This window comes from Anomaloglossus baeobatrachus, chromosome 2, assembly GCF_048569485.1.
Source record: "Anomaloglossus baeobatrachus isolate aAnoBae1 chromosome 2, aAnoBae1.hap1, whole genome shotgun sequence".
Classification (NCBI taxonomy): Eukaryota; Metazoa; Chordata; class Amphibia; order Anura; family Aromobatidae; genus Anomaloglossus; species Anomaloglossus baeobatrachus.
In genome coordinates this window covers 402286110-402312816 of record NC_134354.1, presented here as the reverse complement: position 1 = coordinate 402312816, position 26707 = coordinate 402286110, and the positions used below count along the sequence as shown (strand labels likewise).

Here is a 26707-nt window from a genome sequence, read left to right as displayed (position 1 = left end):
AAAGGTTATTAATAGAGTAAGGGTTTTTTCCCCCTAATCTGGTTGCACCTTTACTCCAGAGTAGAAAGCCGTTGACCACCAATATTTATGCCAGAACCTGGAATAGACTATTGTCCACTTTGGGGGTCCAACTGAGTGATGAGGTCAAAACCGTCTCTATCTTAGAGTTCATGCAGAAGGAGGTAGCCTTACAGTGCCTTGCGAAAGTATTCAGCCCCCTTGATTTTTTTTTTTCAACCTTTTCCCACATTTCAGGCTTCAAACAAAGAAAAATTATGGTGAAGAATCAACAAGTGTGAAATGGAATGAAATTTATTGCTTATTTTAAACTTTTTTTAAAAAAATAAAAAACTGAACATTGGGGCGTTTAATATTATTCTTCCCGTTTACTTTCAGTGCAGCAAACTCACTCCAGAAGTTCATTGAGGATCTCTGAATGATCCAATATTGTCCTAAATGACTGATGATGATAAATATAAGCCATCTGTGTGTAATCAAGTCTCCGTATAAATCCACCTGCTCTGTGATAGTCTCAGTGTTCTGTTTAAAGCACATAGAGCATCATGAAGACCAAGGAACACAACAGGCAGGTCCATGATACTCTTGTGAAGAAGTTTAAAGCTAGATTTGGTTACAAAAAGATTTCCAAAACTCTAAACATCCCAAGAAGGACTGTGCAAGCGATCATATTGAAATGGAAGGAGTATCATGCCACTGCAAATCTATCAAGACCCGGCCGTCCCTCAAAACTTTAATCTCAAAGGAGAAGAATGATCAGAGATGCAGCCAAGAGGCCCATGATCACTCTGGATGAACTGCAGAGATCTACAGCTGAGGTGGGAGAGTCTGTCCATAGGACGACAATCAGTCGTACACTGCACAAATGTGGCCTTTATGGAAGAGTGGCAAGAAGAAAGCCATTTCTCAAAGATATCCATAAAAAGTGTTGTTTAAAGTTTGCCACAAGCCACCTGGGAGACACACCAAACATGTGGAAGAAGGTGCTCTGGTCAGATGAAACCAAAATCGAACTCTTTGGGCACAATGCCAAACGATATATTTGGCGTAAAAGCAACACAGCTCATCAACCTGAACACACTGTCAAACATGGTGGTGGCAGCATCATGGTTTGGGCCTGCTTTTCTTCAACAGGGACAGAACAGGGACTGGGAAGATGGTTAAAATTGATGGGGAGATGGATGGAGCCAAATACAGGACCATTCTTGAAGAAAACCTATTGGAGTCTGCAAAAGGCCTGAGACTGGGACGGAGATTTGTCTTCCAACAAGACAGTGATCCAAAATATAAAGCAAAATCTATAATGGAATGGTTCACAAATAAACGTATCCAGGTGATAGAATGGCCAAATCAAAGTCCAGACCTGAATTCAAGCGAGAATCTGTGGAAAGAGCTTAAAACTGCTGTTCACAAACGCTCTCCATCCAACCTCACTCAGCTCAAGCTGTTTGCAAAGGGAGAATGGGCAAGAATTCCAGTCTATCGGTGTGCAAAACTGATAGACACATACCCCAAGTGACTTGCAGCTGTAATCGCAGCAAAAGGTGTTGCTACAAAGTATTAACTTAAAAGGGACAAATAATATTGCACGCCCCAATTTTCAGTTTTTTATTTTTTAAAAAACTTTAAAATGAGTAGTGTTGAGCGGACCCGGACTGTAAACGTCCGGATCCGCGCGGTTTCAGCGCTATCCCCGTGCCGGACCCGGGATTCCGGCTGCACGATCCGGAATCAGCAATTAATATAAATGAAAAAAAAAACAATAAATAAATGAGCGTTTCATACTTACTGAGACTCTGTCATGGTGGCACACTGCTTCCGGGTCGCGCTTTCACTTCCTGTACTGTGGGCACACAATCACACAGCTTTCCGTGTTTTCCCCGCCCACTGGCCGTCCTCTCAGCTGTGATTGGTTTCTGGCTGACACGCCCCCCCAGCCTGTGTCAGTCTCTGCTGTGCAGTCATCGCTTATCGCGGTCAGTACTACGCTGCACTCAGAGCGGGCAGCCGTGCTCTATGGCTGCTCGCTCTGACATGTAGCAGAGCTGGATGTGTCTTTGCTGGATCTCGTGTGGATTACGCCGGAGCTGGAGGGCTGTGGTGGGGTAATAAAGGGGTGAAGGAGGAGGCTGCGTTTGTAATTTATTCCAAATAAAGGATTTCTCTGTGTCTTGTTTATTTACTGTAATTTACAGGTTTGTGATGCGGGTGTCTCACAGACGCCCGTGCGATCACAAACCTGGGGTTTAGTAGCAGCCGTGCGCTGTTATTAACCCCTGCTATTACCTTGATTGCCACCGCACCAGGGCAATCGAGATGATCCGATATCGCACCGGAATGGTCACATCTAATAGATGCGGCTATACCGGGCGGCTGCGGGTTGAGGATATACCAGCCCCCAGCCGGCGTTATCATGGCTGGGAATGAAAATTGGGGGGACCGCACGTCGTTGTTTTCTTTAATTATTTAAATTTTAAAAAAAACGCATGCGGTTTATGTTAGGCAGCAGTCACAGCGAGGGACTCCCACAAGTGTGACATCGCAGCACAGACATCTGACAGGAGTGTGCATGTGTTTCTAGGTACATGCACGCTCATGTTCAGACAGTGGCAGGCTGTGACGAGTGATGTTAGACCCGCATGAGTCTGACATTGCATCACCCGCACACTTCTGAGGGCTCTTGTACACTTGCGTACCGCTTCAGATGCGATAGCATCGGAAGCGATATGCAAATGATCCTCTGCTGCAGGTGTCAGCCGAGGGTCATGCGACTGTGATGCGATCTTGCAATCGCATCACAGGAGCGGAGAAAATAGAGGGAGCACTTTCTCCCCATCTCCTCAGCTGTCTGTCTCCACGTACACTGATGTGATTTTACACTGGTGCGATCCCATCGCATGACACATGGCTCACGCTGGCAGTACAGCAGAGCCGAGTGTCATGCGAGAGTGGCGAGCCGGCACTGAGGAGGGGAGGGACTGGAGCGAGCTGCGGAGGAGACACTGTCACAGCCCAGCCTGTCACAGCCACTCAGTCAGTGTCTACACTGAGAGCTGGCAGTTGTGCTTTATGGCTGCTAGCTGTGACATGTAGCAGAGCCGGATGTGTCGCCGTGGGACGTGTTATGCCAGAGCTGCAGGGTGTTGGGGTAATAAAGTGGTGAACGAGGCTGCGTTTGTACTTTATTGTAAATAAAGGATTTTTCTCTGTTTATTTACATTCATTTGCAGGTTTGTGATGCGGGTATCTCACAGACGCCCGTGCAATCACAAACCTATTACCCCGACTGGCACCGCATCACGCCTCCAGGAAGAGCTGGTAATGTACCGGTATAGCCGCATGTAATACATGCGGCTATATCGGGCGGCTGCGGGCTGAAATACCAGCCCCCGGCCGGCATTAACATGGCTGGGGATGAAAATTAGCGGGGACCGCACGTCGTTTTTTTAAATTATTTATTTAATTAATAAAAAAAAAAAAAAAAGCCGGAGTCACAGTTGCGACGGACACACTGCTTTCCCCGCCCACCGGCTGACCCGGCGCCTGTGATTGGTTGCGGTTAGCTGACACGCTGCCACTCAGGGTGTGGGTGTGTCTAGCTGCAACCAACACGCGCCGGTGGGCGGGGAAAACAATGAATATTGAATTGTCGGCTCCGAAAGGTAACAGCGTGACCCGGAAGGAGTGTGCCGCCATGACAGCGCCTCGGTGAGTATGCTGCGCTCGCTCCTAGCCCCCTAGCCCCTCCACAAACGTTTTTAACCTCCGGATTCCGGTCCCCATTGACTTATATGGGCACCGGATTCCGGAGCGGATCGGACTCTTTTTTTAAATCTGGCAGTGATCCGCCGGCCCCGGATTATTGGCCGTTCGATCAGCCCTAAAAATGAGCAATACATTTCGTTCAACTGCACAATTGTGTCCCACTTGTTGTTCATTCTTCACCATAAAATGTAAATTTTTTATCTTTATGTTTGAAGCCTGAAATTTGGGAAAAGGTTGAAAAAAAATCAAGGGGGCTGAATACTTTCGCAAGGCACTGTAGGTCTGTCCACTAGCACCTTCAAAGTCTAGGTTTCAGCACTAGGGGCTTTATATAACTACGATTTGACCCATGCCTGCTGGGTAGCCCGGTTTATTAGGGCCCGCTCTAGGGCAATGCCTATAGTTAGACCTAGAATACCTCCGTGGGATCTAAATCTGGCACTGTCAGCCCTGACCGAGCCTCCCTTTGAACCCATGGTGGCGGCACTAATTAAGCTGCTTTTGCTCAAAACCATCCTTTTAGTAGCATTAACATCAGCCTTTAAGGTAAGCGATATCAAGCCCTGTCAGTGGATTCTCTCTTTACTCTGATTTTAGACGATAGGGTCATTTTGAGACCGGACGTGGTGTATCTCCTAAATTAGCATCCAAATTACATAGGTCTCTGGTGGTGGTTCTCCCATCCTTCTGCAACAACCCCAGTAATCAGGAGGAATAGTTAATTACTCTAGCCGTCCGGAGATGCCTGATATAATACCTGGAGGTCGCTGAGTCTTGGAGAATAGGTCCTTATTTGTTACCTTTCAGGGCCAGGGGAAGGGACATAGGCTAAATCTACACTGGCTACGTGGATTAGAGAGGCCATTAGTTTAGCCTACACTGCTGCAGTAAGGTCGGTCCCTGAGGAGTTGAAAGCTCACACCACAAGAGCCGTGACAACTTCCTGGGCGGAAATGTCCGATGTGTCCATCAAAAACATTTGTAAGGCAGCAACATGGTCTTCTACCTTCTATAAACACTGCCGGCTAGATCTACAAGTGAAACTCAATAAATTAGAATATCATCGAAAAGTTAATTTATTTCAGTAATTCAATACAGAAAGGGAAATGCATATATTTCATTGAGTTATTACAAAAAGAGAGATCTATTTCAAGTGTTTATTTCTGTTAATGTTGATGATTATGGCTTACAGCCAATGAAAACCCAAAATTCATTAGCTCAGAAAATTAGAATATTATAAAAGACGAGCTGAAAAAATGATTTTAAATTCAGAAATGTTGGCGCCTACTGAAAAGTCTGTACTGTAAATGCACTTAATACTTGGTCAGGGCTCCTTTTGCATGAAATACTGCATCAATGCGGTGTGGCATGGAGGCGATCAGCCTGTGGCACTGCTGAGGGGTGTTATAGAAGCCCAGGTTGCTTTGATAGCAGCCTTCAGCTTGTCTGCATTGTTAAGTCTGGTGTCTCTCATCTTCCTGTTGACAATAGCCCAAAGATTCTCTATGAGGTTTAGATAAGGAGAGTTTGCTGGCCAATCAAGCACAGTGATACTGTGTTTGCGTGGGTTTCCTCCGGGTACTCCGGTTTCCTCCTACACTCCAAAGACATACAGATAGGGACTCTAGATTGTGAGCCCCAATGGGGACAGTGTTGCCAATGTATGTAAAGCGCTGTGGAATTAATAGCGCTATATAAATTAATAAAATTATTATTATTAAACCAGGTATTGGTACTTTTGGCAGTGTGGACAGGTGCCTAGTCCTGCTGGAAAATGAAATTTCCATCTCCAAAAAAGCTTGTCGGCAGAGGGAAGCATGAAGTACTCTAAAATTTCCTGGTAGATTGCTTGCGCTGACTTTGGTCTTGATAAAACACAGTGGACCTACACCAGCAGATGACATGGCTCACCAAACCATCACTGATTGTGTGGAAACTTCACACTAGATTTCAAGCATCTTGGATTATGGCCTCTCCACTCTTCCTCCAGACTCTTGGACCTTGATTTCCAAAGGAAATGCAAAATTTACTTTCATCTGAAAACAACACCTTGGACCACTGAGCAACAGTCCAGTTCTTTTTCTCTTTGGCCCAGGTAAGAGGCTTCTGGCTTTGTTTATTGGTCATGAGTGACTTGACACAAGGAATGCGACAGTTGTAGCCCATGTCCTGGATACGTCTGTCTGTGGTGGCTCATGAAGCACTGACTCCAGTAGCAGTCCACTCCATGTGAATCTCTTGCGCACCTCCATGCCGACAGTGCCACTCTTAAAGTGTGGGGCCGTGTCCCGCTCCCCGCCAGCACTTTTAACAGTGACAGTGCCAACATGGAGGTGCAGGCAGCCCTACACTCCCCGGACGGCATTGTTAGTGTTAAAGTGCGGGGCCCTGTCCCGCTCCCCGCCTGCACTTTTAGGCTATGTGCCCACGGGACTCTACTCACGGATTTTGCCGTGGAAAACCTGCGGATTTATCTGGATTTTCCAGATAAATCCACAGGTTTTAGCAAGTACAGACACTCCCCATGTTATCCTATGGGACATGGGGGGAGTGTCTGTGTCCATGCTGCGGTATGTGCGGTTGCGGAATATGCTGCGGATGTCCCACAGCCGCACATAACTGTATGTCAATTATTCCTGCGGAAATCCCGGCCCTCCACTATGGAGATAGAGGACAGGACTTACGCAGGTAAGTTGCACGAATGTCCGCAGGTTTACCGCAGCTATTTCGCTGGAATCCCGCAGCTATCAATAGCTGCGGATTCTGGCGAGCTGCTGCGGGAAACCTGCGGACATACCCCCGGATATATCTGCGGGTACTGAGTCCCGTGGGCACATAGCCTAACAGTGACAATGAACTGAGTGACATCACTGCTGCCAGCCGGGTCCTTCTTGTCAGGGTTTCCCGGAGCCTGGAGAGATTGGACATGTTTTCGATCTCTCCAGGCTCGGATGTAACAGAGCCAGGACTGTTGTGGGACTTTGTGTGGATTACGTCGGACCTGGGTGTTTTGGGGTTAATAAAGTGGTGAGGTGATTTAGTATTTTATTCCAAAGAAAGATTTTTCTAGGTGTACGTGTATTTCTTTTTACTTATAGGATTAGTGATGGGGTACCCCTTCGCACCACTAATTTTGGACTTGATGACAGCTGTGCGCAGTTATTAATCCCTCATTACCCCAATTGCAACCACGTCAGGGCAATCGGGATAAGCCAGGTAAAGTGCCGGGACTGTTGCATCTAATAGATACAGCAATTCCGGGCTGCTGTTGGCTGATATTTTTAGGCTGGGGGGCTCCCAATCATGTGGGTCTCCCCAGTCTAAGAATACCAGCACCAGCTGTGAGGCTTTATCTTGGATGGGTATCAGAATTAGGAGAGACTGCATGTCTTTTTTTATTTTTTATTTTTTTATTGTATGATATAGACCCGCCCACTGGCAGCTATAATTTGTTGCAGTCAGACAGCTGTCACTCAGCGTGGGGGCAGGTCTGACTGCAACCAATCACAGACGCTGTGGTCGGGAAAAGCAGTCAATATGTCTGAGCCTTCTGAGCAGGTGTAGTGAATATGTATGAGCCTAATGAGCAGGTAGTGAAAACGAATGAGGCAGCGGGAGCAACGTGACAGCCGTGTCGGTGATTATGAAATGCTCTGAGAAAGAGAGAGACAGAGAGAGAATAAGTGGCGTAACATTGACATCCTCATTCATAGAAACCATATGCCAGTCAGAAATGCATGCAGGCATATTCTCCACACTCTCCCCATTCAGTTTCATCACTTTCCCATCCATTTCAGCCTTCTCCTCAGGCCCCCAGGCCTCTTTGTTGGGTCCATCAGAAAATTACTTGCATTTCCTATTGACTTGCATTGTACTCGCTATTTGTAAGAAATACACAAATATTACGAAGTACTCGTTACGAGTATAGCAAATACGAATATTATGGTATTTGCTCATCACTATTCAAGATGCAAAAATAAAAAATCAACGCCCCAGATAATGAAAAATGAGAACACTCGGAAAATGATGACAAAGGCGCAATTTTTTTTGTAACAAATTTTTGAACTTTTCACCATTTAGATAAAAGTAAATGCCAGGTCAGTTTTACCATATATTCTACATAGTACATAAAAAAAACCAAAAAAAACAAACAAACAAAACAATTGCACTCTGTTTGCAATTTCCCTGCACTTGGATTTTTTTCTCCGTTTTCCAGTAAAATATGGGGCAGAATGAATAGTGTCATTGAAAAGTACAACTTCTCCCACAAAAAGCAAGCCCTCATATGGCTATATTGACAGAAAAATTAAAAAAATGATGGCTCTTCAAAAAAAAAAAAAGAGGGCTGGAAAAATCGAAAACTAAAAATCGTCCGTGGGGGAAGGAGTGAAGTCATAAAGTAACACTTGTAAGAATTGAAAACATTGGCTCACTTAGGAAGGTGAAAACAGGCTGGGTGGTGAAGGGTTAAGTTTTAGAAAGGGAGATAAAGGGGAATTATATGATCCTTTTGATATACTGTAATAAAGTGCGGCATAGCAGTAAACCAATTCTTTGGAGGTTGATGTACTTACAAGGTGTGGAATTGAGGAATAACCATACTTCAGAGCATTTTATGATTTGAACCCTGCATTTTAGCAGAATTTCCTCACTTTACAAAAGTTAAACAAATCTGCTGGCATTGAAGGGGTTGTTTCGAGGACAAAGTATAATTTTAATCAATAGATATTACAATAAAAATAAGTTCCACAATTATTTATTTTTTTTTATAAAAAAAAAATTCCCGTGCTGACTGTGGAAAAAACATGGTCAGAATATACCACATTTCCTGAGCATGGGATTACAGATGCTGCTGTGAAGTAAACATTTCTTTGCCTGAATAAAAACATTTTATGTCACAGAAACGTCACCAGCTGCAATCTCATGCTATCCTTCCTGTGTGTCTAATCTTGATTACTACCCTTCCCAGGAGCTGTAGCATGTTCAGACCGGGTCATTCCATGCAAAGTGATACAAATATCAATATTTTTTACCTGACGTCTTTAGATTTTTTTTATATATTTTTTTTTATAAAGTACAACTTTAGTTAATTACAAATTAAAAGTTTTGAATTCTTTTCTTCATCAGTTAATTTTTTACAGACTGAAAGTTTTGAAAACTGCGAATTTTGGCCTGGTATGGCTTTACTTTTTTTTATTATATCTCGGGTAAGAAGTAAGATAAAGAGGTGGGAGAGGTAAAAAAATTTTCAGAACGGAAGCAGCTTTCATTTGATATGTCACAAGACTATGTTTCTTTATATTTTGTCTTGGAGAAATCAAATTCAAAATTTTGATGTGCAATTGGGAAAAAAAATGTATGTTTTAAAATTGTGAAAAAAATGCATGTGTTACTTGTGTTCTTGGTTATATTTGTGCAGGGATTCAACTTGGGATCTATCAGATTTTATTTTTTATTTTTTTTTTAAGCCTTGAATCATCTGATTTTATATTTCTGTGAGTTTCTTCCTTTTTCTTTTCAAATTATAACTTACTGAATACAACATTTAGATGCAACAATAAAAAACCCACAAAAAACAAATACCGTAAGTGCCAGAATAAATACATCTTAATCATCATAACACAACATGCTCAGCATTATCAACCTGAATGCATTGAACATACCAAAAGAAAAAAGGTGATGATATCCTCAAGCGGGATTTTCTAACAGTCTCATCCTAATTATATGTTAACAACAAGATTAAAAGAACCAATATTTTTAACACCTATTTATACATGTAACATTTTTTTTTATTATATCACTAAACATGTCATTTCTGAAGTGTTTAAGAATAGTACAGTAAATTTAATCCTCATCCTTTAGAATGTAAGCCCGCAAGGGCAGGGCCCTCTTCCCTCTTTACTAGTCTGTCTACTGTAACTTGTATATGTATTCTGTATGTAACCCCCTTCTCATGTACAGCACCATGGAATCAATGGTGCTCTATAAATAAAAATAATAATTCTATAGAATATAAACTAATCCAATTATGTTGGCTACTTAACATGATTTATAGAGCTGCTGGCATGTCATCTGCTCTGCATTCACATCTACCCCTCTTCATTCTCAGGTTGAGCCCTAACAAACTTTCTCCTCTGTCCTCTCCTGCTTCTAAGCTGTAACATAATAAAATACAGTTATGTCAAAAAATCATGGCTTATTTGGTAAATATAGACCCCACACTTTTAGACCACAGGCTGAACACATCTGAATTTAAGATGTTCGAATTGACACTGTAATAGTTATATTTTTAAATATGATCCCATCGCGATCCCAACTTGAATTTTGGTACAGATGTGGGTAGAACATAGCAGGCACATGTGCATTTAAAATTTTTAAATTAAACGTTTTTTTCGGAAATTTGTTTTAAAATTTTGCGTTTGCGTTCTTATGGGTAAAATATTAACAAAGATACTCATCTGACATATCTGGGGAAAGCCTGTACAGTTCTTAGTAGAATGGTTTATTTTGTTTCTCTATCTTTTTTCTAGCCTGAATTATGAGGAGAGATGTAAAGGCAGGCAACACTAAAATTTGCACTTTCCAAACTTTGAAAATCAATTAAACAAAAAAAAAATAAAAATCTAGAATTGGTTTTTCTTCACATTTTGCATTCTCTGACACTGTTACCAAATAACAAAATCTCAAAAGAATTAAAAATATAGAGGTAAAAATCATTGGTTCACGCGATTGGACCTCAACTGTCGGGGGGGAAGGGAATATATTTACCTCTGTCCTCCGTAGCCGGCTATTGCGATTCTCGCCGTGCACCAGTGTACTGCGAGTGCAGTGCAATCTTTCTCTCGCCCCATAGACTTGAATGGGTGCGAGAGAAAGTCTCACATTACAATCGCAGCATGCTGCGATTGTTTTCTCGGTCGGATTGGGGTCGAGAAAATAATCGCTCATGGGTGCTGACACATAGGTTAATATTGGTCCGAGTGGAATGCAATGTTTTATCGCATTCCACTCGGTCCGATTTTCATGCAGTGTGTGTCTTAGGCCTAAAAAGGAGTGATCACACCCTGGAGAGCTGTTGTACCAAGTGGACTGACATGAATCATGGCTCCAATGCGAGAGATGTCACTTGATACAAAGGAGAGGATCATCAAACTCTTCAAAGAGGGTAAATCATCATGCAATGTTGCAAAAGATGTTGGTTGTTCAGTCAGCTGTTTCTAAAATCTGGACCAAATGTAAACAACATGGGAAGGTTGTTAAAGGCAAACATACTGGTAGACCAAAAAAGACATCAAAGCGTCAAGACAGAAAAAGTAAAGCAATAGGTTTCCAAAACAGGAAATGCACAACAAAACAAATGAACGAATGGGAGGAAATTGGAGTCTGTGACCAAACTGTAAGAAACCGCCTAAAGGAAAAGGGATTTACATACAGAAAAGCTAAACAATAAAAAGATGACTGCCTGAAGAGAACATGTAAATTTCCACAGTCATTGATGATATGGGGCGGCTGCATGTCAGGTAAAGGCACTGGGGAGATGGCTGTCATTACATCTTCAATAAATGCCCAAGGTTACATTGAAATTTTGGACACTTTTCTTATCCCATCAATTGAAAGGATGTTTGGGGATGATGAAATCATTTATCAAGATAATAAAGCATCCTGCTATAGAGCAAAAACTATGAAAACATTCCTTGAAAGAAGACACATAAGGTCAATGACATAGTCTGCAAATAGTCCGGATCTCAATCCAATTGAAAATCTTTGGTGGAAGTTGAAGAAAATGGTCCATGACAAGGCTCCAACCTGCAAAACTGATCTGGCAACAGCAATCAGAGAAAGTTGGAACCAGATTGATGAAGAGTACTGTTTGTCACTCATTAAGTCCATGCCTCAGAGACTGCAAGCTGTTATAAAAGCCAGAGGTGGTGCAACTAAATACTAGTGATGTACTGTAGTGTTCTTTTTTTGTTTGTTTTTCATGATTCCATAATTTTTTCCTCATAATTGAGTGATTCCATAATTCCCCCCCTGCTTGGTCTTGAAATTAACAGTTACTGGCAAGCACATTATGTTTTCATGATTTTTGTTTTAGTGTTTCTTAAAGCCAGAAAGTTGCCATTTGAAATGACTTTACTTTTGTTTAAAAAAAAAAAAGCAGATATGGCGCAAAACTAAACAACTTAATGAACATCCTCAGAGCCAGGTTATCTCATAATTTTTACCAGGGGTTGTATATATACAAAATACGAAAGTACTTTGGTTAATTTAAATGATCTACTAGTGTTTTCTTTATACCTTGAGACAGCCTCAGCTTTCAGTCACTGATGAGTACACAGTGGGCTGTGGCTGTAACCACACCCAGGCACTGACTGACAGTCGACTGCAACGATGCAATGCAGAAGTGAGAAGTGGCAGTCAGTGCCAGAGAATGGTTACAGCCACTAGGACTGAAAGCCTGAGGCTACCAGGAACACATTTTATATATATATATATATATATATCTATATATATATATATATATAGATATATATATATATATACAGTTAGGTCCAGAAATATTTGGACAGTGACACAATTTTCGCGAGTTGGGCTCTGCATGCCACCACATTGGATTTGAAATGAAATCTCTACAACAGAATTCAAGTGCAGATTGTAACGTTTAATTTGAAGGTTTGAACAAAAATATCTGATAGAAATTGTAGGAATTGTACACATTTCTTTACAAACACTCCACATTTTAGGAGGTCAAAAGTAATTGGTCAAATAAACCAAACCCAAACAAAATATTTTTATTTTCAATATTTTGATGCGAATCCTTTGGAGGCAATCACTGCCTTAAGTCTGGAACCCATGGACATCACCAAACGCTGGGTTTCCTCCTTCTTAATGCTTTGCCAGGCCTTTACAGCCGCAGCCTTCAGGTCTTGCTTGTTTGTGGGTCTTTCCGTCTTAAGTCTGGATTTGAGCAAGTGAAATGCATGCTCAATTGGGTTAAGATCTGGTGATTGACTTGGCCATTCCAGAATGTTCCACTTTTTTGCACTCATGAACTCCTGGGTAGCTTTGGCTGTATGCTTGGGGTCATTGTCCATCTGTACTATGAAGCGCCGTCCGATCAACTTTGCGGCATTTGGCTGAATCTGGGCTGAAAGTATATCCCGGTACACTTCAGAATTCATCCGGCTACTCTTGTCTGCTGTTATGTCATCAATAGACACAAGTGACCCAGTGCCATTGAAAGCCATGCATGCCCATGCCATCACGTTGCCTCCACCATGTTTTACAGAGGATGTGGTGTGCCTTGGATCATGTGCCGTTCCCTTTCTTCTCCAAACTTTTTTCTTCCCATCATTCTGGTACAGGTTGATCTTTGTCTCATCTGTCCTAGAATACTTTTCCAGAACTGAGCTGGCTTCATGAGGTGTTTTTCAGCAAATTTAACTCTGGCCTGTCTATTTTTGGAATTGATGAATGGTTTGCATCTAGATGTGAACCCTTTGTATTTACTTTCATGGAGTCTTCTCTTTACTGTTGACTTAGAGACAGATACACCTACTTCACTGAGAGTGTTCTGGACTTCAGTTGATGTTGTGAACGGGTTCTTCTTCACCAAAGAAAGTATGCGGCGATCATCCACCACTGTTGTCATCCGTGGACGCCCAGGCCTTTTTGAGTTCCCAAGCTCACCAGTCAATTCCTTTTTTCTCAGAATGTACCCGACTGTTGATTTTGCTACTCCAAGCATGTCTGCTATCTCTCTGATGGATTTTTTCTTTTTTTTCAGCCTCAGGATGTTCTGCTTCACCTCAATTGAGAGTTCCTTAGACCGCATGTTGTCTGGTCACAGCAACAGCTTCCAAATGCAAAACCACACACCTGTAATCAACCCCAGACCTTTTAACTACTTCATTGATTACAGGTTAACGAGGGAGACGCCTTCAGAGTTAATTGCAGCCCTTAGAGTCCCTTGTCCAATTACTTTTGGTCCCTTGAAAAAGAGGAGGCTATGCATTACAGAGCTATGATTCCTAAACCCTTTCTCCGATTTGGATGTGAAACCTCTCATATTGCAGCTGGGAGTGTGCACTTTCAGCCCATATTGTATATATAATTGTATTTCTGAACATGTTTTTGTAAACAGCTAAAATAACAAAACTTGTGTCACTGTCCAAATATTTCTGGACCTAACTGTATATATATATATATATATATATATATATATACACACACCGTATTTTTCCGCTTTATAAGACGCACTTTTCCTCCCAAAAATTTGGGAGGAAAATGGGGGGTGCGTCTTATGAAGCGGTACCTGGGGGGGTGTCCTGTCTGAGGCGATCGGGCGGCCGGGTGCCTGTGGCTGCATGCAAGCGGCCGGGTACCTGTGCTTGCGTGCGGTGGCAGCCGGGTACCCGTGGCTGTGTGCGGGCGGCAGCCGGGTGCTGTGTGGGGTCGGCAGCCGGGTACCTGTGCTTGCATGCGGTGGCAGCCGGGTGCTGTGTGCGAGCGGCAGTCGGGTGCCCGTGCAGGCGGCAGCCGGCTGCCGCCCTCACACAGGCACCCAGGTGCCGCCCGCACACAGCCATGGGTACCCGGCTGCCACCGCACACAAGCACAGGTACCCGGCGGCTTGTACGCAGGGTGGGCGGGCAGTCTTCTGGCTGCCACTCTGTGCATGCGGGGCGGGCGGCTGTGCAGCATGTTACCAGTTGTCCGCGGTCCCACTTTCAAATGATGGTGGCGGTGGAGCTCTTGGATGAGAGCTCCATCTGCGCACGCGCTGCTCCGGGAGTCAGCGCGTGCGCAGATGGAGCCCTTGGATGAGAGCTCCATCTGCGCATGCGTCGCTCTGGGCGCCATTCCTTGAATCGGGACCGCGGACACACTGGGGAAACACCGCATCCGTCTGCTCCACCACTGAGCAGTCCCTGCCGCTGCCACCACTGAACCGGGACCGCGGACACTCACTGCACCGGCCTGCTGCACGGCTCACCCGCCACCACGGACCCCACGGCTCCTGCCACCGCGGACGCCACCGCGCCTACAACCACGGACGCCACGGCACCTGCAACCACAGTCCCCGTTGCCACTGACCCGCCGCGCCTGCCAGCACAACCTGTGCCTCCTGTGACCCCGCTTCACCACCACTGCTACCCCCTCCGGTAAGAGAACACCGGAGTATAAGACGGACCCCATTTTTCTTTTTTTTACCTTTTTTTATGTCTAAGTTTGGGGTGCGTCTTATATTCCGGTGCGTCTTATAAAGTGAAAAATACGGTGTGTGTATATATATATATATATATATACACATAGTGGTGTGCATAAGTCCTGCATAGGCATAATGAAAACTATATATTTCATACTTCTGCATCTTTACAGTGAAACTGGTGGAACATGTATGTTTTTGTAATCCCTCGTATGCCATACTGATTTTTGAATGTCCCAAGTGTATAAATGGTTATGGTATGTGCATTTTTTATATTTTTTTTACAGCATAACCATACCTACACTGTGTAGAATGGTGAACAGGTTTCTAAGTTCATTAACTTCCAATGCAAGTTCACACAGACTTAAATTTTACTTTTTAAGATTTATTATTTTTTATTTAATTTAGAGTCCTGAAAAGGGCCTTTTGAGTGCATCTTTAGCTTTGAATACTTTATTGGCCAGCCTTTGCTCTTGAGCACCAACTTGCATCTCTGTGGCATTGAGTGAACAAGCTTCTGCAGATGTTCACGAGTGATGATGTGGTTCCAGGCCTGTATCAGAGCCTCAATCCTCTCTTGGTCCTTGGCTGTTTTTTAGATATCTCTACTGATACCTTGTGCCACAAATTTTCAATTGGATTGAGGTCCGGGGACTGGGCTGGCCAGTCAATATTAGCCACCTTGTTCTTTTTTTCCTATTCCGTTACTGTCTTAGCTCTGTGACAAGGAGCATTATAATCCTGGAAGATATAATCCCCTGAAAACAGGTGTTGAGCAGAAGGCAGCATTTTCTTATTAAGGATGTCCATGTATTTTTTTGCATTAACCATACCCTCCACAATATGAAGCCTTCCAACACCATTGGCTGCCGTACAGCCCCAGACCATTATTTTCATCGGATGTTTGACAGAGAAGCTCAAACAATCTGGCTTCATATGGAAATCTTCTCACATAAGACTTGCCATCATTTCCTAAAATGCAAAAAGTGCTTTCATCACTAAATAGCACTTTTTCGCACTCCTCCTTCCTCCATTTTGAATATTTCAATGCCCACAGTTTTCGCCTTTGTATGGCTGTCATCAATGGCTTCTTTCGGGCCTTGCACCCTCCCAATCCGGCTTCCAAACATCTCTTCCTAACAGTTGATGTTGCTACCTCAATATTGCACTTTTCTTGCCATTCTCGAAGAAGCTGAGGAGAGGTGAGCTTTCGATTGGCAAGGGATGTTCTTATCAGTACTCTAGCCTCCCTTTTAGTTGACTTTCTGGGTCGACCAGATCTGGGCCTGTCCTGGGTAATTCCAAGCTGCTCATGTTTCTGCAAAATTCTTACAACTGTACTCTGATTACAGCAGACCTTCCTTGCGATCTGTATAACCCTCACCATGTAGCACCAAAACTCGAACACGATCCTCCGCTGACAAACATCTGAAGGCTCCAATCATAAAACTCTATAGTATGATTCACTAGATCAGTGTTTCTCAACTCCAGTCCTCAAGACCCACCAACAGATCATGTTTTCAGGTTTTCCTCAATCAGATTTTCAGGATTTCCTTAGTGTTGCACAGGTGATTGAATTATTCCCTGTCTAATATTGAGGAAAACCTTAAAACATGACCTGTTGGTGGGTCTTGAGGACTGGAGTTGAGAAACACTGCACTAGATAGACCTACAGATAAAACAAACAAACTATGCAGCAGATGTGATGCACTGTAATGGAATGTGATTGGCTGCCATATCCAGGTTATGATTGGTCACAAGAACCTCATTTGTGATTGGCTAATTTTGGATCTGAAGCTGTACAATATTTAGTTGTGCTTTCAATTCCTATATTGTTGCAATAATTTCAAGCAAAACTGCTTGAAAAGCAAAAATATTACAGGGAGAGAATGCAAAATTGTTTTCTGAATAAAACCATATATAATATGTCATGTTAGCATCGAAGACATTCAACAGAAAACGTTTAAAACTTGAAAAATCAATTTATCCTATGCAGGCCTTCTGAACACCACTATGTGTATGTATGTATATTATGTATATATAGTGATTATTTCACTACCAAAAGCCATAATTTTCAGCCTGTATTGTCTAATAAAACGTATGGCAAAGACGATGGAACGGCTTTGCAGATCTATAGAAGCTTTTTTTAGCTCCTGATGCAGAAAAAGTATACAGAGCTCATGAATATGCTGAACTACTTGGCAGAACACCAAGTAGTCCCTTTACTGACAATCTACGGATAAATATTATATCGAAACTACACAAAGCAGTCCAGAGTAAATGACACCGCTAGAATCAGGCTCTCTGCCCCTACATTACACTGCTCTCAGATTAGGCAGAAAAAAAACCTGGTGACAGATTCCATATAAAAGGAGTCAGAATCATTCCCCTACATTTAATAAACTAACATTTTATGAACTGCAAATACTTAATCTTCATGGAAACACGTTTGCTGATCAGGGGAAAAAGGAGAGTAAAAAGTAAACAGATTAGTTCAATATTTGTTACAAATAGATTCTTTCGCAGTCTACAGGAGCTGGCAAATTTTCTTAACCACCAGGATTCAAGGTTTAGGTTACGATTAGCTGAGCTGGCAGATATCACTTGTGTAGCACATCATAAGCTGAACCTGGAGCCCGAGACTGCACGGGAATTCGTACAACTCCTGTCCACAACTAAGGCTATTGACCTGAACTATGGATCAGGGTTGAGCAAAGTGATCAGCTCAGCTCTAGTTCCTACCAGTCAGTATCCAAAGAGGGAACTAGGAGAAAAAAAAAAAATCTTTACGGTCTTATTCAAACCAAAAAATAGGAATTACTACCTACCGGTAATGATGTTTCCAGGATCCATCATGACAGCACCACAGGAGTTGCTTCCTCCGCCCTCTACAGGGACAGGAACACAAGAGGTTAAAAACCCCTCCCCCTCCCAACCTCTCCAATGGCTTTTCAAGTACCACACCAGGATGGGTATAACACCACGTTTATTCATGCTTGAGCTACATACAATGTAAATGCACACGCAGTAGAAACAAAGGGAGGGAAATAAGGGTGCTGTCATGATGGATCCTGGAAACATCATTACCGGTAGGTAGTAATTCCTATTTTCCAGGACAGCACCACAGGAGAATACCAAATTAATTTATCCTTAGGGGGGACTACTGCCTGGAGCACCTTCCTACCGAACGAGGTCTGGTGGGAGGACAGAATATCCAACTTGTAGTGCCTACAAAAAGTGTTGGGACCTGACCAAGTGGCAGTTTTGCAAATCTGGTCTAAAGAAGCTCCCGCCCTTTCTGCCCATGTGGTAGTGATCTAGTGGAGTGGGTTCTAAGGTGATCTGGTGGGGTCTTACCCGCCAATTGATAGGTTGAGGATATTGTGGATCTAACCCATCGAGACAGGACAGCCTTAGATGCCGATTTGCCTCGATATTTTCCCCTAAACTGAAGGAATAAGGTTGAGTTCAATCTCCAGTTCCGGGTGGCCTCCAAATAGCTCAGTACTGTCCGCTTCACATCCAAGGAATGCAGCCGCTGTTCCTTTTGGTTCGTGTAGTTGTGGCAAAAGGATGGCAAAACAACTTCTTGTTCCAGGGTAGCAGAGGAGACCACCTTGGGGTGAAACGTCGGATCAAGTTTCAGCACAATCCTGTCATCCAGGACCTGAAGATACGGTTCCCTGATAGACAAAGCCTGTAATTCACCAATCCGCTTAGCCGTGTTGATGGCCACTAAAAACACCGTCTTGAAGGACAAATGTTCCATCGAAATGGTAGATAAGGGCTCAAAGGGAGAATCACAAAGGCCATTGAGCACCAAGGTCAGATCCCAGGGAGGCACTGTGGGCCGAATTGGAGGGCAAAGGCGCTGAATCCCCTTCACGAATCTGGCAATCCAGGGATTGGACGCCAGTGGCATGTCAAAGAAGACGCTGAGCCTTGCGGAATCCCAGTTGCAAGAAATCCAAGATTTTCGGAACATTAGGCCGAGAACTGTCAGCAGGTTCTTCACCCAAAAAGGAGCAGAATTTCTTCCAGATTTTCCCATAGATGGTCCAGGTAATCTGCTTACGACTTGCCTGGAGTGTAGAGATGACAAGCCTTTCCGTCTCAGGAACCGCCCTTCAAGATCCAGGCCGACAGCTGAAGGTGAGCCAGGCCCAGGTGAAGCACTGGACCCTGGCTGAGGAGATCGCCCGTCAGGGGAAGGAGAACCGGATCTGCAACTAACAGGTTTCTGAGTAAAGAGAACCAGCTCCGTTTGGGCCAAAACGGGGCTATGAGAATCACATGGGCGCCGTCCTGTTGAATCTTCCGGAGTACCCTGGGGAGCAACGGCAGGGGTGGAAAGGCGTACACCAGTCCCATGGACCAAGGCTGGGCCATGGCATCGATCGCAGCCGGAGCATCCCGGGGATTCAGAGAGAAGATTGGTAGTTTGGCATTGGTCCTGGACGCGAACAAATCTACCTGGGGTGTACCCCATCTTTTGACCAGATCCTGAAAGACACTGTCCTTCAGCTCTCATTCCGATGGGTCGATCGTGCGCCTGCTCAGGAAGTCCGCGAGATGGTTGTCCGAGCCCCTGAGATGGATAGCCGAGATGGAGAGGACCGTGCGTTCCACCCACTGAAAGATCCGTGATGACAGAGCCTGCAGGGGTGGGTGGCGAGAGCCCCCCTGATGACGAAGGAATGCTACCGCCATAACATTGTCCGAGAGGACCCGAACATGGCGACCGTGGAACAAGGGAGGAGCCGCCTGTAGAGCCTGCCAGACCGCTTGCAGCTCCCTGAAATTGGACGACTGGGTTGACACCTCCAGGGGCCACCTGCCTTGAAAGTAAAGGGAGTTCACATGGGCATCCCAGCCCGTCTGACTGGCATCGGTTGTGAGCGTGACGGATGGCGAACAGTCCCACAGAACGCCCAATTGAAGATTTTTTCCTGCACATCTACCATCTGAGACCTTGAATGACCTGAGGGGTCAGGGAAATCTTGCAATGGAGGGACCAGCGGGACCCCACAGTGTAAGACAGGATCAGCTTTTGGAGTGGCCTGGAGTGAAATTGACTCCAGCGAACACATTGGATGCAGGAAGTCATCATGCCCAGGATGCTCATGGCCTCTCTGACGGAGCACTGGTTCTTTTGGCCGAAGGTCCGGATTTTCGACCTGATGACTACTTTTTGAGATGGCAAAAAGGATGTTCGCGCATCGGAGTCCAGAAGAATGCCCAGAAACACCTTTCTCGTCTCCGCCCTGAGATTGGACTTCTGATCGTTTATGATCCAGCCGAGGGACGTCAGCAGAGTCAAGGTGGTGGTGATCGTCCGGCAAAGCTCCTCCGGGGAATCCGCCAACAGCAGAAGGTTGTCCAAGTAAGGGATGATGGACACGTTGGATATTCGCAGGTGCGCCACAACTTCCGTCATTATCTTCGTGAACACCCTGGGAGCAGATGACTTGCAACGACAGCCTGAACCTCCTCCCGTATCATGGACCTCATGTCCGACAGGAGGGTAGTCTGCTCTTCAGAGATCAGTTTTGTAATACAGGTCTCGCAGAGCTTTTTAACACAGGTGTCAGGGAGTTTAACATCACACACCGCACAACGTTTAACTTTAGTGGTACATTTCTTTTTGGGGATGGTGCCAGAACCCACAGAAGAACCTCCACCCTGCAAAAAAAAGAACAAGGCAAGTCTCCCGGCTACAGAGCAATGAAACCCTGAAGGGCTGACACTTAGAGACCTGGGCATCCTTAGGGGTTTTAGTGTCTGATTCCTTTTCAGCCATCACAGGCAGTGCTGGCGTGCAGCCTAACGAAAAACCAATGTACCACCACCCTACCCTTCCAGGTTTTTATTACCTGAGTGAAGGGGCCAGGTCGCAGTCCTGCTGTCCGAGTACCGTTTTGAAATTCGCGCCAACTTTCCAGGGCCGCACTAACCCGGAAATGCGGCGTCCGCACATGCGCCGGCGTTCTCCACGCTGTGCCCAGAAGTCTCGCGTGGCTGGAGGCCGAGGGAGGCGGCAGGCGCCGGGAGCTGCAGCTCGACCGGCGCGGCTGAGAGACCCCGTGCAGCGAGGTGTCGGCCTGGGGCGTCTTGACAGGCCGGAAGGAGAGAGAGCGGAGCCCCCCCTCGATCCACCTGGACCCCGTACATCCCGGTAAGTTCCTACGTCCGTCCTGTACAATGACAGGAAAAACACTGGAGAGGTTGGGAGGGGTTTTTAACCTCTTGTGTTCCTGTCCCTGTAGAGGGCAGAGGAAGCAACTCCTGTGGTGCTGTCATGTGGTCCTGGAAAATAGAATTCTCTAAAGCAGGGCAGGGAAAAAATGCGGCCTGCAGGCCACATCTGACCCGCTAGCTGCTTCAGTCAGGCCCAAGGACTGACAGCTGGAGGGCTGAAAACATTGGGCTGCACCATGCCCTCCCCAGTAGGCAAATATCATCCTCAGGATGCAGACCAAGTAGAGTGAAGCACAGCAGATGCAATGACATCACATGTGCAGAGCAGAGTGTCAATGCACCGGATGAGAGCACAAAGAATGGGAGCCATGTGGCAGCTCATACTGGATATTGCAGGCAATATGAGGACTCCTAGTGTGGAGCCTGTGGGGGTTCATACTATATATAAGAGGGTGTGGGGCTCACTATATAGAGAGGCTATGTGAGGGGGCTCATTGTATTTAGAGGCTTTGTGGGAGCTCATTGTCTACATGGGGGGGGATGCCAGCATACTTAATTCTGCTAAAAAATTAAATATTACTACTTTATATTATAATATTGCACAGAATTAACTTCAGAATATTGGTGTATCCTTGACCACCAGTCATCGTTCTCATGTGGAAAATTACCCATCCCTGCTCTGAAAAGGATTTTCTGTGATTAAAAAAAAAAAAAAAAAATTACCTACAGGAAATGTCATCAATATGTTTGATTATCAGATAATCATTTTGTCTAGGGCGGTGGTCCACAACCTTAATACTGGAGAGCCATATTCGGCTCGGAGTGTCGTGAGCCACTTCCAACACGGCTCATCAATGGCAAGCTCTGATTTTCATTGGTATGGTTTGTGGGGCACAACATTTTTGTATTGCAGTTTTTATTTTCAGGGGTAGTGATTGTGAGATACCTGAAAAAAAAAATGCTAAATTCTGACACCTTTCATCCTATGGGTTATTTTTTGAATTCTGACAGGTCAGAATTTTATGTACACTGATCCCAAATGCGCTTATTTTTTATTTTTACTTTTTTTTAAATGTAACTTTTTTACATTTAATACAAATAAATGGAAAAAAAAAATCCAGTAAAATATATTAAATAACTGTCACCTGGTAAAATGTCAATCCAAACAAAGTGGTACATATTAAAAAAAAGTTCGCATTACATAAGACAAAAAACTTAAGTTTAATGGAGAATGGTTTTGGACAAATATGAAATTCATCATATAAGGAACACATTTTAGAATATGAACTATAAGAAACAAACCTAGGAGGACAGATGTCGTTTTGAAATATAGTAAATATAATTGTGAATATACACATTGATCACTCAAATCAGAACGTGACCAAATGGTCACTTTTTTTATAGTCTATACATAGCATTTCCTGCATTGTTTTTTTAGCAATGGATTATATGATGCCTTTACATCTGCTAAAGAATTGACTCATCCCCCAACATACAACCACTGACAACATTTATTTACCTAGTCTAAAATGAATAGAAACTGTCAGTGCTTTTGTCTGTTAAACGAACTCTTCCTTCTGGGATCACCTGCTTGGCTACCCAAAGGCTTTAGATTTATAAAAAATATCCCATGTGTCCCTAGCCTCTCATGTAGAAGGGAAGTTACTATAACGCGTATCAGTGTTAACATGCAAACATAAGGTGTATATGTGAAACGCAACATTCAGGTCAATTTTGCATATTTAAAGTAGATAGGTTTCTCCTGCAGCTATTGAATGAAAGCTTAAGAACTAAGACAAAATGGGCAGAATAGAAATAGAATGTAAAACATATGTAAAAGCAGGGCATAGATTAGGCCTGCTTCATACATCTGCATTTAATGATCAGTGTACAGACCACGATTACTGGACTGGATGCTGGCCTCTTGACACATGCTAACAATCCCATATAAGCCTGTGAGGCTAATCATTGAGCTTAAGAGACCCACAGTCAATCGAGGCATTGCAACCTGTACACTAATACATGTGAGGCAGGCATCAGAGAGAAAAAAAAAAAATCATGCCAAGAACTATTTAACTGCACCTGCATATGTCCTTAGAGCCAATGTATTTACTTTAGAGTGTTTTAGGCCATATTTATAGAATCAGTTCAAATCAATACTCATACATCATGGTGCAGGCTAGTATGGGCTACATTTAAAAAAGGTCCTCAGGATATTCAAAGCTGATGGATATATAATAATAAAAAAAAAGAATTGTGTTTTACCATTTTATAGTGCGGGGACCTTTAATACCCAATAACCATTATGCAGCACCATGCCTAAGTATATTTCCCTTTTTAAATAGGCAGAACACAGTTTACCATGACAGGGTAGAAGCCAGAACAACTAACGTTAAGAATAAAGAATACTTTTATGGTCCATTAGCAATTGATTTTTGGTTTAGTGTCTTGTGGCTAGACAAGCTAGTAACTCTGGTAGACACTCCAATACCAAACTGTCCTTTCAGCATTTCAAGAAGTAGCAAAAACATTTAAGACAAATGCCAACAGAAAAAAAATAAAATAATTCTATTCTACTGAGTGTAAGATTCTATTCTACTTTGATCAGCTGCTGTCAGATGGGAATAGAAAATGTAATGACTGTAGCACATTAGGAGGGATAAAGGAGAAAAAATAAAAAACAAACATCTTTATGAATTAAACGGTTTACAGGAGCTAATTTAATGGCCACTGGATTTGTGACTATTCCAAGAGCGCGATCTAGATTTTGACCGAGACCTTGACTCTGAGTGAGAATGAGACTTTGATCTTTCATGTTCTTCTTTTCTGGACTCTCGACCTGGTTTGTATTTGCCGTCTACTTTGGAGCGGGATTGTGATCTGGATCCAGAACGTCGCTGCTCTTTTCTATCTTCTCTTGGCTGGGATTTGGATCGTGATCTAGTGTTCGATCTGGATTGTGATCTTTGCCGGCGATTGAATCTACAGGAAAATTGTCACAATTAATCTGGGTATGCCAACTTCTCTCAGTTTTAGAAAGAAATACATCTGCAGATACACTGCAGGGTAAACTCAATCCTTTCCTTTCCTCCCTTGCTGGCGTGTATAGCGTCCCACGACTACACGTGGGACGCTATACACGCCAGCAAGGGATCTTTTCTATTTGCCCTGACTGATCTCCATTGGACTCATAGCATTAGCAGTTCTAGTGGCCCACATTTGCAGGTTTATATGTGCTCTCAGGATATATTGCCTGAGGGGTTTTACCCCTATATGTATTAAGCAATTCATGCTGTGCAATACATACCTGTAAGAAATTATCACTTTCAATGGCCTTCTAATAGACTGCCTATCAATAATATAATACTTGGAGATTTATCAGAAGGAGCAGTTCCCATGACCATTTCCTAGTCTTGCATTATGACGTCTGGATATTCACAACATTAATTAAGAAGTCTCATATCAATATATGTCAAAAGGTAAATGCTGCAACATTGAAATAATTCATATTGCGATGATTTTGCGGTTTTATTTGAATCAAGCAAGTTCTTTCTTTTTAGTCAATAATGAAGAAGACCATATTGTCGAAACGTCTTATATTGTTGACTGATAATTTTTTAACATTTTTTGGACACACGTTTTGTGAAATAAAACAATAAAGAAACAAAATTTTGTTCCAAATTATATTGGTGCCAGTCTTTTCTACTTTATTAATAGTGCTGGGATCATACATTATTGTAATGTTGATTGATTTTTTTTACTCCTGTGCACGGCTTCATTAAGCCTTGCAGCAGTGAGTCGGGTCTTAATCATTATAAACTCTGCGCATTCATTAGCATGTTCGCACGATCAGAATGTTAAACCAAGAACCTCATGTTCAGGTATTTAATTTTTGCCAAGCGAAATTAGATCAAAGTGATTTTGGGATGTGGGATACATGTCTTTCTACAGTTTTTGCATTGTCTGCCCCCTCTATTTTTTACTTAAATCAGCACTCCTCCCATTTGGCACAGGCGTTTTTAATTAGCAGGAGACTGCAAAGAGGGGGTTCTGCCTTTCTTGCTCTCAGTCCACACACTGGGAGCTTGTGGAAGGGTAGCGTACAACTTTTTCCCGGTGTGCTGGTGCTGTGTGGGGGCCATTGTTGTGGTGGTTTTGTGTCAGTGGGGCCTGGACCCTTGGGGACTCTGCCTTGCAGCATGGTGTGAGGCACCAGGTCACCTGCCCTGCTGGTGCACCACCACTGTAGTGGTGGTTGGTGCTGCACCTTTAAGGCATACATTAGGGACCCACTCAGAGGTTCAGCGTGATGTGGGCTTCATACAGTCTGATCAGAATGTTAAACCAAGAACCTCATGTTCAGGTATTTAATTTTTGACCTAGCAGCATTAGATCAAAGTATAATATTTTTGGGATGTGCGATTCATGTCTTTCTAGTTTTTACACCATATAAGGCTGTACTGTAAGAGCTCGTAACACAAATCTTACTAATTTAGATTTCGAAAAGGCATAGAAGTATTTTGCTCACAATTCGGCCATGGTCCAAATATTTCTAGACCCAACTGTATATTCCTATTGATTGATAACAGCAAAACATTTTTCTTACCTGCCGTGATGTGACCGGCTCCTACTACGACGTGGTCTGTCAGCTCTTCTATTAAAAACATGAAAATTAAATTAAAAATCACTGCCGAACAGTTACAATTTACAAATAAATCAAGTGTTTCGGGAAACCGTATATTCCTACCCTTTGGGACTATATGATCTTTCATAATTCTGATCAAAAGAACGACTTCGAGACCTCCTCCTTTCATAACTGCGGCTTCTAGATCGCCTATTGTATCGGTCATAATCATCATAACGAGAGGAGCCATATGAACTTCTTCCTTCTTTAGCCTTCATTTGATTTGGAGCTATGAAAGCAAACCGTTAAATGTAATTAACCCCCTTTCTGACATTACATTCTGACTAACATGTACATCACATTTAGAACAAAAGGTGTATAAAAGACTCTCCAGCAGAGCCACATTCATGAACGGCAAATTTCATCTAATTAGATTTCTATTTGCAATATTAATATAGTACATTGTAATTTAGTATTGGTTTTGTGGTGCCACCCACTGGCTACTTGTGATATCGCTTCTGTTTTAAAAATATAATAATTGATTTTATAGTCTTTTGCTAATTTAATACCATTTTAGGGTAGTGTTTTGTTGCATTTTATTACAATGCTTCGGCGGTCCTCAAAAAATAATTATTGGTTTTGATTTGTTTTCTCGTTACGCTGTTAACGGATCTGATTAATTTTATATTTTGACAGACTAACAAATGCAGCGATAAATTTTTGTATTTATGGTTTTATTTTGAATGTGACAAAAGGGAGTGATTTATACTTGTTTCATATTTTTAAAAAGTTTTTTCTCACCCCACACTTAATTGCATTTAATAGTCATGAACCTGCAATCATGTGATAGCTTGTGCATATAAACAGTGGTTTGGGGGTGCAATGTCACATTG

General features: G+C 43.2%; 1 protein-coding gene across 2 annotated transcripts in view; it reads right to left on the bottom strand.

The window, feature by feature from the left end:
* Positions 1-22392: 22392 nt before the first annotated feature.
* The window catches only part of SRSF10 (serine and arginine rich splicing factor 10), a 28240-nt gene continuing 23925 nt past the window's right edge, over positions 22393-26707 (bottom strand). Inside the window, exons 4-6 of one of the 2 annotated variants that reach the window (XM_075336100.1) lie at positions 25938-26103; positions 25797-25844; positions 22393-24172 (exon numbers count right to left, since the gene is read on the bottom strand). In XM_075336100.1, coding sequence (XP_075192215.1) covers positions 23911-24172; positions 25797-25844; positions 25938-26103 — 476 coding nt within the window. In that variant the 3' untranslated portion in view covers positions 22393-23910. The remainder of the gene's footprint in view (positions 24173-25796; positions 25845-25937; positions 26104-26707) is intronic. The other variant, XM_075336101.1, reaches the window with a different exon arrangement.